Source organism: Notothenia rossii, assembly GCF_949606895.1.
Source record: "Notothenia rossii genome assembly, chromosome: 10".
In the NCBI taxonomy this organism is placed as follows: domain Eukaryota; kingdom Metazoa; phylum Chordata; class Actinopteri; order Perciformes; family Nototheniidae; genus Notothenia; species Notothenia rossii.
The window spans coordinates 40,954,945-40,968,697 of record NC_136908.1 but is presented as its reverse complement, the minus strand read 5'-3'; the positions used below and the strand labels follow the sequence as shown (position 1 = coordinate 40,968,697).

Sequence of the window (13,753 nt, the reverse complement as noted above, 5' to 3'; positions counted from 1 at the left end):
CAAATATGTTATCAATGGCCCCCACATGTCATTAGTATACTCCAGTGTACAGTAGAACAGTGCCCTGCGGCTTTATCACAGCTTGTGTGCCGAAACAGCTTTCTGATTCAAAGAGAGCCAGAAGCATGGCTAACCTGGACATGAGGTCAGCTGAATGGATGGACTGAAACCAAATGGATATTCAGACTGATCATTATGCAACTGGATCAAAAACAAGATTTAATACCTTTTTAAATCGTTAAGTTTATCGTGTACATACAGTGCATATTGCGATATACCTGTAGATATATGTTACGTGTTTAGTTGAAGGTGATAGGGCACATAAACAGTAGTGTTGGGGTCAGTTTTTTTTTCTGTCTTACCTTCTGATCTCTCTCCACCTGTCTGCAGGCCGTGGGAGACAGATGGATGCTTACGTTGATGACCTGTTTGACCCTGTACTGGACCAAGGACCTCCGGTTAGTGGTCATCAGACTGTGTGTGTCTGTCTTTCTGTGTGTGTTTGTCCGTGTGTATCTGACTGTGTGTGTGTCTGTCTGTCTGTCTGTCTGTCTGTCTGTCTGTCTGTCTGTCTGTCTGTCTGTCTGTCTGTCTATTCTCTGTCTGTCCTCTGTCTGTCTGTCTGTCTGTCTGTCAAAGTTTGGAGGAGGGTGTGTTCAGAGGAGGGCTTTAGGGCCATTGTGGCAGATAATAACCCTTCACTAAATGATCTATAGTTAAAACTGTAACTAATGTAAATGTTATATTTACGTTAGATTCTCCAGAGAGTGTTACGTTTTATACTCAGGGGGGATCGTGTGTCTGGCTGTATCTTATTACTGAGCGTGTGAAGTCTGAAGTCTGAAGTCAGTGTGTGTGTGTGTGTGTGTGTGTGTGTGTGTGTGTGTGTGTGTGTGTGTGTGTGTGTGTGTGTGTGTGTGTGTGTGTGTGTGTGTGTGTGTGTGTGTGTGTGTGTGTGTGTGTGTGTGTGTGTGTGTGTGTGTGTGTGTGTGTGTGTGTGTGTGTGTGTGTGTGTGTGTGTGTGTGTGTGTGTGTGTGTGTGTGTGTGTGTGTAGGACATGGAAAGAGTAGCCATGCTGAACCGCAGGATGAAAGGAGGTGGAGGGATTGGACCCATGTATGGAGCTGGTAGGAAAACATCACATTACAGGTCAATTGTTAGACGCTTCTTCCCAATACGACTTACATACATTCAATACTGTGAGCAATCCCCCACAGGAGCAATTTGGGACACAGGACACAGGTACATGCTGACTGCAGAGGGGATGGAACAAGTGGAAAACCGTATTATTCTTCACATTATATCCCCTAGGTAGAGGGCTCCGCCTGTGTTTATAGAACTAGGATTACAATACGTAACCTATCGTTCTATCTCACACAGGCTCCGCCCTCTACTGGACTCTATGGGTACAGTGGGTGGAGCCCCGATGAATAAAAGCCCTGTCGCCCCACAACATCGACCCACCACAATGGCCCTGACCGGCCTTTGGTTGACAGCCATCGCACCCCAACTTCCCATCACCCGGTTGTGACCGTGGAGAAGTCGGGGCCGCAGCTTACTTGGCTGGGTAGAGCTTAATCGATCTGAATAACACCATAGCTCCGCCCTGCAGGTGCCAGCGCAAGTGTCTACATACTGCGCACCCCGTTTCCAGGTCCCTAAGGAGCATGGGAAAACGTAAGTGTACTATGTCTTCCACACTCACGCCGTCGAACAAGGCTGTCTACACAGCCATACCTTGTGTAGAGTGTGCACGAACCTCAGTGGCCGTCTAGCTGTATAACCCTCGACCTGGAAGAACTCCTTAGGTTCGTGGGAACAGAGGAGGGGTTCGGTCTGAGTGTCGCCCCGCTACGCCACGGTCACCACAAACCAGAAGGCAACTCAGGTGCACCGATAGAGCGGTCAGTTCAGATACTCTCTTGGCAGAAGTCAAAGCAAGCAGCAAAGCTGTTTCTTTTTGCTTCCCTCTCTCTCAATGATAGTGCCTTCAGGGAGGAGAGCTCCAGAGGCTCAAACGGTTCTGTAACCAAAGCCTCGAGCATCAATGGCAGTCCTCATTGCGGGGTGGAAACATTCACCACTGGGCGCTGTCCCCTGATCCCCTGCAAAAAACGCTTCATAAGCGGTTGGCTAAAGACTAGTCTGCTGCCAAATCCCGCATGACAGGACGAGATGGCTGCTGCATACATCTTGACTGTGGCATGAGCAAGCCCCTTCTCCACCATTAGCTTTAGATAGGATATAATAGAGCCCAATGTACCGGACAGAGGCTCTAGACTCCTTTCCTCGCACCAACGTTCGGTCTGCCTGAAGCAGGGACGTCTGTCTGTTCGCTGACAGAGTGGCACGTAGCCTGCCCTCCTTCTCGATGGGGCGCACACCTCGCTCTCGATGGGGCGTACCCCTCGCTCTCGATGGGGGCTGCATTGAGCAAACTCCCCAGATACCCCACCTGCTGGTGAGGTATGGGACTGCTCTTCTTCCAATTGACCGCAATCCCCCAACTTGGTTAGGTGTAAGATCAATTGGGCTGTTTGGAACATCTGCCCATTCCCTGGACCTGGCCATGACTACGAGATCGTTGAGATAGTATAAAACCCTCATGCCATGGTCGCGAAGCGGCTGAAGTGCTGTGGCCACACATTTGCTGAACGTGCGTGGGGACAGGGAGTAGCCGAACGGTAGTCTTTTGTACTCGTAGGCTATCCCCATGAAAGCAAAACGCAAATACTTCCTGTGTTTTGGCTTTCTAGCAATTTCGACATGAAAGTAAACGTCTGGGGATAGAGTCCAGTAGAGGCCGGAGCCTGTGTGAGATAGAACAGAGTTTGACGCTGGTAGTTTCACTTATAAAAACGTTTTCCACTGTTTGTCAAATAATCAGATTTTAAGTCTCATTTGGGATTCATGTGTCTCTGCAAACTGTATTTATAACGGATCATTCTGTTTTTCAGGCATACCCATGACAATGCCAACTTATCCTATGGGTAAGTTTGAAGAATAACACTTTTTGTGTCCTATCGGAGTCTTCAAGCTTTGAATCCTTTTGAGTGGCAGAAAAGTGACTGCATGAGAGTTTTCTAAACTATGTTTCTTTGTTGCCTCTGCTCACAAACACCAGTTAACCCTTCCATTCAGAGCTATGGGGCTCCAATGATGCCAACCATGACAATGCCAGGTAATACACACACACCTTTCATTCAAGTACTTGAGTAAATGAGAATACAACTGTAAATATTACGTCAACTTTACATAATCCCATCAAGATTAAAGAAAGATTATTAATTGAAAAACACTTTCAACACATTCGATCACAATAAACTGGAAAATACAGAAAAATTACCACCGGCTCCAAACATATATTTTAACAAACCTGTTCTGGACAAATACATTTGATATAGGTATATATTATATACTGTATATAATATATACCTATATCAAATGTATTTGTATTATATATATATATATATATATATATATATATATATATATTTATATATTGATAGACATCATGGATATTAAATCCCCCACCCCTCAAAACTGTTCCAACAGTAGGACTGTTTGTGTTTAATATACTTTATTGTACGTATATTTGGATGTTTTTTTGTTACAGCAGCCTGTTACAAGGCATTATATATATATATATATATATATATATATATACATAATGATTGCTATGTTGTATGGTTGCTGATTTAAAGGTCTATATATAATAGGTCTCAGATATATACAAAACATGTCTCTGAAGTGTTTGGCTCCAAACACCAAACAGATCATTGCAGCATTACCCATAATCCCCTCTGTTTCAGCCCTGTTTCCAAAGTGCTGATTCTCTGTCTGTTACTTTAGATGAAAATAAGAAGCCCCTCCCCACGCCCCTCTGAGAGACATTTGGTTAAAAAGAACACAATGGTGCTCTAGGAGGAGATTCAGGTGATAAGGTGGTGGTGGGGGGGGGGGTTACCTTGGTTGATGATTGGCTAATGGCTACGCAAGTCAAAACATCGTTATGACATCATAAAGTGACCAAAACCAGATCAGCTCATTTTCAGACAGGTTTTTATATAAATGGATCAGGACAAAAAGAGAGAGAATCTTTGTTCCTGAAACTTTCAGAATCTCTTTACACAGAGGGGACACATGTTGATGTAGAAGAGACATGAAGAAGAGGGGACACATGTTGATGTAGAAGAGACATGAAGAAGAGGGGACACATGTTGATGTAGAAGAGACATGGAGAAGAGGGGACACATGTTGATGTAGAAGAGACATGAAGAAGAGGGGACACATGTTGATGTAGAAGAGACATGAAGAAGAGGGGACACATGTTGATGTAGAAGAGACATGGAGAAGAGGGGACACATGCTGATGTAGAAGAGACATGGAGAAGAGGGGACACATAGAAGAGACATGAAGAAGAGGGGACACATGTTGATGTAGAAGAGACATGAAGAAGAGGGGACACATGTTGATGTAGAAGAGACATGGAGAAGAGGGGACACATGTTGATGTAGAAGAGACATGAAGAAGAGGGGACACATGTTGATATAGAGGAGACATGAAGAAGAGGGGACACATGTTGATATAGAGGAGACATGAAGAAGAGGGGACACATGTTGATGTAGAAGAGACATGGAGAAGAGGGGACACATAGAAGAGACATGAAGAAGAGGGGACACATGTTGATGTAGAAGAGACATGAAGAAGAGGGGACACATGTTGATGTAGAAGAGACATGGAGAAGAGGGGACACATAGAAGAGACATGAAGAAGAGGGGACACATGTTGATGTAGAAGAGACATGGAGAAGAGGGGACACATGCTGATGTAGAAGAGACATGGAGAAGAGGGGACACATAGAAGAGACATGAAGAAGAGGGGACACATGTTGATGTAGAAGAGACATGAAGAAGAGGGGACACATGTTGATGTAGAAGAGACATGGAGAAGAGGGGACACATGCTGATGTAGAAGAGACGTGGAGAAGAGGAGACACGTAGAAGAGACATGAAGAAGAGGGGACACATGTTGATGTAGAAGAGACATGAAGAAGAGGGGACACATGTTGATGTAGAAGAGACATGAAGAAGAAGGGACACATGTTGATGTAGAAGGGACATGAAAAAGAGGGGACACATGTTGATGTAGAAGGGACATGAAAAAGAGGGGACACATGTTGATGTAGAAAAGACATGAAGAAGTGTTTTTTTACATAATAAGTACTCTTTAAATCCATCTGATTCCTACCTGAATAACAGTTTGTCATGTCCCCTCTACTCAGCCATGATGCATGGGGCCCCTGTGGCTGACCCCCTGCAGATGGCAGCCTCTCAGCAGGCTCTCATCAACCAGCAGGCCTTCCTCATGGTGAGCACAGGCACACCATACTGTTACAACACTCTCCCTTTCCTTGCTCCTTCTCTGACCTCCTCTCTAACTATTGTCTTCTTCTTCTTCTTCTTCTTCTTCTTCTTCTTCTTCTTCTTCTTCTTCTTCTTCTTCTTCTTCTTCCTCCTCCTCCTCCTCCTCCTCCTCCTCAGGCGCAGCAGATGACCATGCAGGCCATGACTCTCTCTCAGCAGCAGACCAAGGAGCAGCAGAGGAAGCAGAAGGAGAAGGAGAAGGAGAAGCATTGGAAACGTCAGTCCCAGCGACGCTCCGACTCCCCCTCTCCTCCCCCTCGATCTCCCTCACCCCCACCTGCACGGCCCAAAGCCTTCAACCCCCCCCCCAGGCACAGGCAGCCTGTACCAGAGGTGGGTTAATAGCATCAGCTGTAAATGTGTTGAGCTGTGCCTTCCAGTCCAGCCTGGTGGGGGTCCCACACTCCTCGGGTCTGTGTGGGTCTGGGTCTCAGCTTTCAAATAAAAGATGCCAGGGATTTCCATTTGGAAAAAACAGTTTGGTCCTCTGAAGACCTCTACCACGAGCCTCACCTTACTGAAAGACAGAGTGGGAGAAATACTCAGATCTCGTGCTTAATTAGTACTTAGTTACTTTACACCTCTGCTGAAAGACCCAGGTTCTTATCCTAAAGCCAAAGAGATATATACTGCATTATTTATTACATAAAAAAACAATTTAGGATGGATGAGACATGAAGCCTGACATAACCTTAACTTTAACGCAGTCGTTTAGAACTCTTCAATTATCAATTAAATATGTCTACACAAAGTTTGCCCCTTCTAAAAATACAATTAAAGGCAGCTACATCAATCTGTGAAGAACCATAACTAAGTCAGATGAGCAGCGTAGACGCTCTATAAGGTGAAGAGTCTCCTTAACTCTTATATTCTTGGTATCTGAGCTGGGAGATGTCAAATTCGGTTTGCTACTGCTCTAGTACACCTACTCAAGTGTCTGCAAGATGGCGTATGTGAGATTGAGTCAAAATATACTTCGGTGTATGTATTGTTGCTACAGTATATATTTTTTAGAAACATGTGTTGTTCTTTTGGCTCTGCACATTATATTTGTTGACATTACAGAAAGAAAGTAAATCTGCAACCTTTTTGTTTAACTCTCTTAATGTGAGGCAGTGCTATTAGTGGGCAGTGGTGGAAAGTAACAAGTACCGTTACTTAAGTATTGTACTTTAGGACTTTTTTTGACATATTTAATTTAATGCCACTTTATAATTCTATTCAGCTTCATTTCAGAAGCAAATATTGTACTTTTTACTCCACCTTATTTATTTAACACTCACAGTTACTATTTATATATTAATACACATGATATACTGATATCATTTTAATTCTATAATGCAGTAATGTATTCTAAGAGTAGTTCAAGTATCTACATCTACATCTAGTTCATGTATCTACATCTACTTTTTCACAACAAGTACTTTTTCTTTTGACACTTTAAGTGCATTTAGCTGATAATATGACTGTACTTGATATTATTCTGAAATGAACCATTTTGCAGAGTGAGTACTAACTTGTTGTACTATATTTTGATGCTAATAATTTTGTACTTTACTTAAGTACCATTTAGAATTCAGGACATAACTTGTAATGGATGATTTTAAGACCATAGTATTTGTACATTTTTTTTTATTTGTACTAACTCAAGTAAAGGATCTGAGATCTTCTTCCAACACTGTCTCCCCCCCCCATGTGTTAACACGTTGTGTGCCATGTGTTCTCCAGCCAGAGCGAGTGGTGGACCCCCCAGAGCCAGAGGACCTGCAGTCCTTCAGAGACAAGAAGAGGTACTTCCAGAAGATCGGTGAGTGGAGCTGAGCGACCTGTACAAACACCTGGAGCTTCTTTTTCTGCTTTTTACTTAACTATCTTTCAAACTGGCACATTTTCTGTCACATCCACACAAACTCTGATTCATCTCTTCTTGTGGATCTGACTTTGAGAAGAGTCGAACATCATAGTGGAAGAGATTTGTGTTCATCCTGTCATAAAACACAAACACTTCTTTATTTAATTATTAGTTTATTCCACTAATGGCAATTATTAAAAAACAAAAGATGTACACTTTATGCAGTTTTTGTAGCCCACGATGGACAGGAGCAGGGAAAATAAAATTGTATTTGACCTGACCCTTATTCAAAAAATGTAAATAAAAGTAAATCAATTAAAATAAGGACACACTTATTAAGTGTACTATAAGGAGACTTTCTACGATATCTGATAGAATATAAATGCAATTATTGTGTGTATATCCTCCATTCTCCGCTGTCCTCCAGGTGATCAGCCCTATGAAGAAATCCCAAAGCCTCGTTCACCCCCCCCCAGCACATCCAGGCGGCAGCAGCGCTCCCCATCACCGCCACAACCATCACCCCCCCCTTCAGCACCAAAGCCTGCGGGTAATAAGATTAAACAAGTTCAATGGACACAATAACATTTAGTAGAATGTAGACATATTGAGGCGAGCTGTCCCTGCTTTCTGTTGGCATCTGAATCCTATATATCATATCTCCCACAGTGAAGCGTCTCTACACCCCTCCTGTCGCAAAAGCAGACCCCCCAAACGAAACACCCACCCCAGCTCCTCTAGCTAGGCCTAAGCCTGAACCCACCTCCAACATCCGGGAAATCATCAAAATGTACAACAGCCGACCCGAACCAGAGGCCAAACCCTTCGAGCCCGTCAGGTCAGTCTCTCTCCTACAAAGTTTGATCTGATCTAATATCCTGCTGGATGCTGATCGATCCCTTTTGTCCCACATGTTGAATGGGCGTCACATCAGGCTTTGCTCAAGAAACATCAGAAGGCATACTGTCTGACCTTTTGAACTTTTGTGTGTTTGGCAACATTTGAGCAGCTCTGCAAACATGACACTGCAAACTCTGAGTGCAAAAACGTAATAATAGACACAATCCAAGAGGAGATTCATGATTTGAGAATGTGATTTCACGTCATACTGGTTTAGTGTTAATATATATGGAGCGTTTTGGTGATGTTATCCTGCATCATCAGTGCTACATGAACCTTGTATCTTTCTGTATTTCTTTATCTTCTATGGTGTCACAAAGAGCTTGTTAGGCGATAACATTATGGTTATCAGGAGACTGCAGCTGGGCCCATATTGTAAAATATTTACACAGAGTAGGACACAAGCTCAACAAACCTCTGTTTATGGTGGTTACCAATGATGTAGGATTATTATGTATGACATGTATAAATAACTTTTACAGATTTCCTGACAGTTCATGTAAGGGCTGCAACAATAAGTCTATGGACAAAAATGTTGATAATGGATTCGTAGCTACAGTCATTTTTAGTGCTAGAACATGTCGTTTTCAGCCTCGGAAATATTGAGATTGGCTGCTTCTCTCTCTTTTATTTTTTCACTTCTTTTTTTTTCAAACAGACACATCTGTTTATCCATTTATTGAAAGAACAATCGTCAGAATAATCAATAATTCAATAAATAATTCTTAGATGCAGCTTAGTTCCTCATCGGCAGATTTATAAATGTTTAATCTCTTGTAATACTTTGAATGACATTTTCTTACAACTTTCAGCCCCTGACATTACCAGGACTCCTTGAAGTTCCACAGTCACCAAAATACACTACAAATAATAACTAAGTAATGTTGGTGATTCACAGTTTGTATTCTCTTCACAGGCCTCCGGCACGGAATTTTAAGAAGCAGAATGACCCCAAAGAGGAAGCTCTGGCCAAACTCAGAAGTAAAGCTCCAGTGCCACAGCAGCAGGTCAGGAGGGGGGGCCGGGGGCAAAAAGTCTGAAATGTGTTGAAATGTATTTTATCTACAATGTCTCGTAATAAGTATCTTCATCTTTAATATATGTTTGCTCTATCCTCACATGTTCTATATCTTCCTGCTATCAGAGACAGTGGGTGCCTCCACCAGTCAAGCCTAAAAGGGAGCTCCCCCCCCCCATGAGCCCGTCCCCCCCGCCCTCCCCTCCCTCCATCAGGGAGGCTCGTGTCATCTCCAGCAGCATGAGGCAGAAGCAGCGCTCCCTGGGGGACCTGTTCGGCTCTCAGCACTCCAATAACCCCCCGCCTGCTCCCCCCGAGTATCCCCAACCTCCCACACGCCCTGCACTCGACATTCAGCACATCCCTGACCCGCCCCCCATGGCGGCCCCATCTCTCGGTGGGTGCCGCTCTCTACATGTTCTCCAGATATTAAAGGCCTCTTATATGATACATTTTAGCTGACTAGCTGCTAACTAGCATGTGTTATAGAATGTAAGGTTAACATCAGTCAGTGACCCCCCCCTGTAAATATCCTGCAGATGTGATGCCAGATGGGGACGGCATCCGCTCACAGCTGCACCGCTTCTCTGCTGGGGTTTACTTCTCCTACTCCTATGTGCCGGGAAAACTGTTCCTGCGCAAAGAAGTAAGACACACACACACACACACACACACACACACACACACACACACACACACACACACACACACACACACACACACACACACACACACACACACACACACACACACACACACACACACACGACACTGTGTTGTGAAAGGTGTATTTGTTGAGGAAAACTGTCACCAACTCTGCAGTTCCTCTCATCTCTTTGCATCATTGATCCATCTTCCCCATTGGGATGTGTGCTCAAGTTGTATGCTGATGACGTTTCATATTCCCTCTCTTGTTGTCCTGATCCATCTATATATAAAGGTAAAGGTATTCTGATTCTGATAAAAACCTGTCTGAAAATCAACTGATCCGATTTTGGCCACTTTGTGATGTCAAAAAGTTTGTTTGGGTTGTGCAACCATTAGCCAATCACCCACCAAGGTAGCCCCCGCCTAGTTGCGGATATTGATATTGGCGACATGGCCGGTTGCCAAATTGGGTTGTCAAAAAAAATGTATATGCACGTAATTTCATATAGTGCATTGGTGTTGGTAGAAGAGGGCGCGGACGCCCTTATGACAGCAGGCAGCTGGGAGGGAAGGTCTCACACTCAAAGAAGGGCGGGGTTGATCTCAGGTCACCTCATATGGGGGGAAAGAGAGAGGGGCGGCGGGTACACTATCTCTATCAAATAAACACTTTCGAAAGTTAGCTAAATGTATCTCACGCCTCAAAATGCCACCAAAGTCATTCATACAATATAAATAGTTTTGCAGATTTATTTTTCTCCTGGCCTGGGTTGTGTGAAACAATAATGCGATGGGAGGTGCACCACCCAGGGCACCATATCAGCTTGAACCGCCACTGCCCCGCCCACCTTATCACCTGAATCTCCTCCTAGAGCACCGTTGTGTGTTTTTTTTTTTTAAACCAATCACTTCTCAGAGGGGCGTGGCCAGGAGCAGCTCATTAGCATTTAAAGCTACAGACACATAATCAGCACTATGGGATGCTACAATGATCTGTTTTGTGTTTCAGCCAAACACTTCAAAGGCATGTTCTGTATATCTTTAGGACCTATAATATATTGTTGAAAAATAGTATAATACGGGACCTTTAAAGCTTACTTCCAGGTTTATTTTCCAGAGCCGTTTCCATATATCTGCAGTCACTGTCCTCGAAAAGTAGTTCTCATTGTCAACATATCCCATAAATTGACCTTAGCATAACTGGCAACTTTAGTTGATATATTACAGTTTGCTGGCCAGAACTTTGGTGTTTTGGAACAGTATCACAGCTCTCATTAAACTCATGTCCAGCAGCAAGCAGTTGTTAACAGCAGCTATGGGCTACTCACATAACACCAAGTCGAAGAGCAAAGACCTCAGCCGAGGCCAATTATGCATACTCCTCAAAAGGTTCATATTCCAAAGTTTGAACACGGTTATTCCAGCTTCCGTGTGTTTATGAGCTTTATGTTATGTGGAAACAACATGGGCACTACACAGAGACGTATTAGGTTTTATTGCTGACTGTTTCTGAGTTAATATACCCTCTTGAGGGGATGATGACAGGAACTGTTAAAGCCCAAATGTCCTTTTTCCAATTATTTCGACACAACATGAATGCAGCGAATACTGTATGCCCTACTAGGACTCGAAATCTTGTGAGTAAAATGTATCATGTGTTTGTCTGCAGGTGTTTTACCCCAGAGAGATGTTCAACCGGCCCTACATCCTCAATCTGTTATGTGAACAGGTCAGTGTCCCATCATGTTTAACCTGATATATAAGCCATCCTATTAGATTTCTCTACAGTAGCCTCGGATTGTTTGATAGTGTGCAATTATTGTTACATTTGTTCAGATCATGAAGGACACATACTCGGACAGCTGTGTGAGGATCAGCAAAGAGGAGAGGAGGAAGATGAAGGACCTGCTGGGTGAGAGGGACACATAGTCTTATAACTGATAACTGCTTTGTAAATGCATTCACAAAGGGCTGTTATAAATGATCACTGAATATACACTGTATCAATTCGAATTGGTTTCTGCATTAGTTTGCTCATCATCATCCAATTTTTCACATATCTTCTAGCTAATTTCAACGTAGGAATGACTATAAGCACCATCCAGAACGACAACATGAAGAAGAGGATTGTGATGGCTGCTCGGGACAACTGGGAGAACTACTTCACCCGCCTGTTCCCTGTGAAGGTGAGAGCGGAATGTAAAGCATCTCACTATGATAGGATAGTCTATCCTATAGCTTTACCAGAATAAAGAATACATTGTGATTAAAACAGTTAAATAATTGCAGTAGAGGAATCCAACCAATCACTGGCCCAGAACAGCTTCTGTCTTTATTGAGATTTGAAGGTGGCTAGTGTTGGGGAGCATTTCAGATCATCAGTTGGTTCAGCTAAAAACAGCATACATTTGATTTATTTTCAAATATGTTCAACAAGAGACTGGAAAACAGTGCAAACATTTTAGAACATCAGTGATTTTTAGAGTTCTATTGGATGCGAAATGTTAAAAGAAGCTCTGATAGGCAGCAGTGTTCTAAATATGTCCATCCTGCTGGGTTTAGGCATCAACTATGTTTTTCAAATATGGACTGAACCCATTTCAAAATGTCTTACTTGAATCTCTAAAGCTCTGGTTACCAGCAGAGTAATACCTTTCAATCTATCATTGCTGCAAAATACAATGATTTCCATTATGTATGTATTTATGTAATGGGCATTTAAGTGCTTTAGATTAGATTAAACGGTATTGTCATTGCACCGTAGCTACAGGAAGTCATTTGGTACAATAGCTGTCTGTGAAGCTTGGATTTCATTTCATTTAATTTCAAACCTTTATTTAGACAGATTGGTCCCTTGAGATCATCGATCTCATTTACAAGGGAGACCTGCATCATTTAGTTCCACATGAAACATAAAAACAACATACAAACAAACAACAGAGGATATCATATTTACATATTCAACATTTACAAATACCCAGAGTGTCAGAAAGCATTTCATTTAGACGTGCCTTAAATACATTCAGAGAAATAAAAATGCTCAATTTCAATTTTGCCTGTAGACTGTTCCAAGCAAGTGGAGCTGCGCACATAAAAGCTGTCTTACCTAAGACAGTCCTTACTCTTGGCACATCTAACAAGACTATATCCTGCGATAGCAGACAATAGCTGCTTGCAACTTTCTGCTTTATCAATGAACAGATATAATACGGGATAATAAACCTTTTGGTCATTTATGATTTGCTTTAGAGGGAGCATAAACAGGTTCTAATAATAGAATACTTTTGGCCATCGACAGTGAGGTTACAAATCAATCTTAATGTAACTGATTAACACTTGTATTTGAACAGGTTCCAATAGATTTTGTGATTTAATTCTAATAAGAGTGTGTTACTCTTAAACAGAAGATTTAACTTATTTGGCTATGGACTTTTCAAAACCTTATATAATAAGGAAATCCGTCTGTGCTACAGAATGATTCAAGGGCAAAATGGTTTTAATGTGACAATATAATACAATATTTACAGGAGATGACTGCTTGTTTTATTTGAAGCATTAAGGCCAGGAGCTTGTCGTGGATCCGATGTAACACTCACAACATTAAATAATAAGACAAGGAGGAATCAATAAAACACAGACACAGAGATGGTTGAAGTCGGATATTATATTGCTGTCCAGCACTATAAGAGGCACATTACCTTGCAACAAAGCAGTCAATAGCGTAATGTCCCTACAGTCTAAGTGAATCTCAGAGTTGATATGCTCCTCAAAACTGCATGCGTAGTTGAACTCTTACTGACCTCTGTCCCCTCATTCTTTAAATAATCCCAGGTTCCATGAACTTTTTCTGCTGATACCTCACATGCCAATGAAGACAACTATTGGTCATAGAAATAGATCGGCCTCTT

At 42.6% G+C, this 13,753-nt stretch overlaps 1 protein-coding gene across 1 annotated transcript in view; it reads left to right on the top strand.

Moving 5' to 3' along the window:
* Positions 1 to 13,753, top strand: part of myo15b (myosin XVB) — a 75,869-nt gene that overhangs the window by 42,036 nt on the left and 20,080 nt on the right. The window contains exons 33-47 of the mRNA XM_079655659.1: positions 391 to 458; positions 1,056 to 1,128; positions 2,959 to 2,991; positions 3,126 to 3,182; positions 5,286 to 5,371; positions 5,545 to 5,760; positions 7,156 to 7,234; positions 7,707 to 7,829; positions 7,949 to 8,117; positions 9,096 to 9,186; positions 9,324 to 9,594; positions 9,737 to 9,843; positions 11,515 to 11,574; positions 11,682 to 11,757; positions 11,913 to 12,031. Of these exons, the coding sequence (XP_079511785.1) occupies positions 391 to 458; positions 1,056 to 1,128; positions 2,959 to 2,991; positions 3,126 to 3,182; positions 5,286 to 5,371; positions 5,545 to 5,760; positions 7,156 to 7,234; positions 7,707 to 7,829; positions 7,949 to 8,117; positions 9,096 to 9,186; positions 9,324 to 9,594; positions 9,737 to 9,843; positions 11,515 to 11,574; positions 11,682 to 11,757; positions 11,913 to 12,031 (1,628 nt within the window). The remainder of the gene's footprint in view (positions 1 to 390; positions 459 to 1,055; positions 1,129 to 2,958; positions 2,992 to 3,125; positions 3,183 to 5,285; positions 5,372 to 5,544; positions 5,761 to 7,155; positions 7,235 to 7,706; positions 7,830 to 7,948; positions 8,118 to 9,095; positions 9,187 to 9,323; positions 9,595 to 9,736; positions 9,844 to 11,514; positions 11,575 to 11,681; positions 11,758 to 11,912; positions 12,032 to 13,753) is intronic.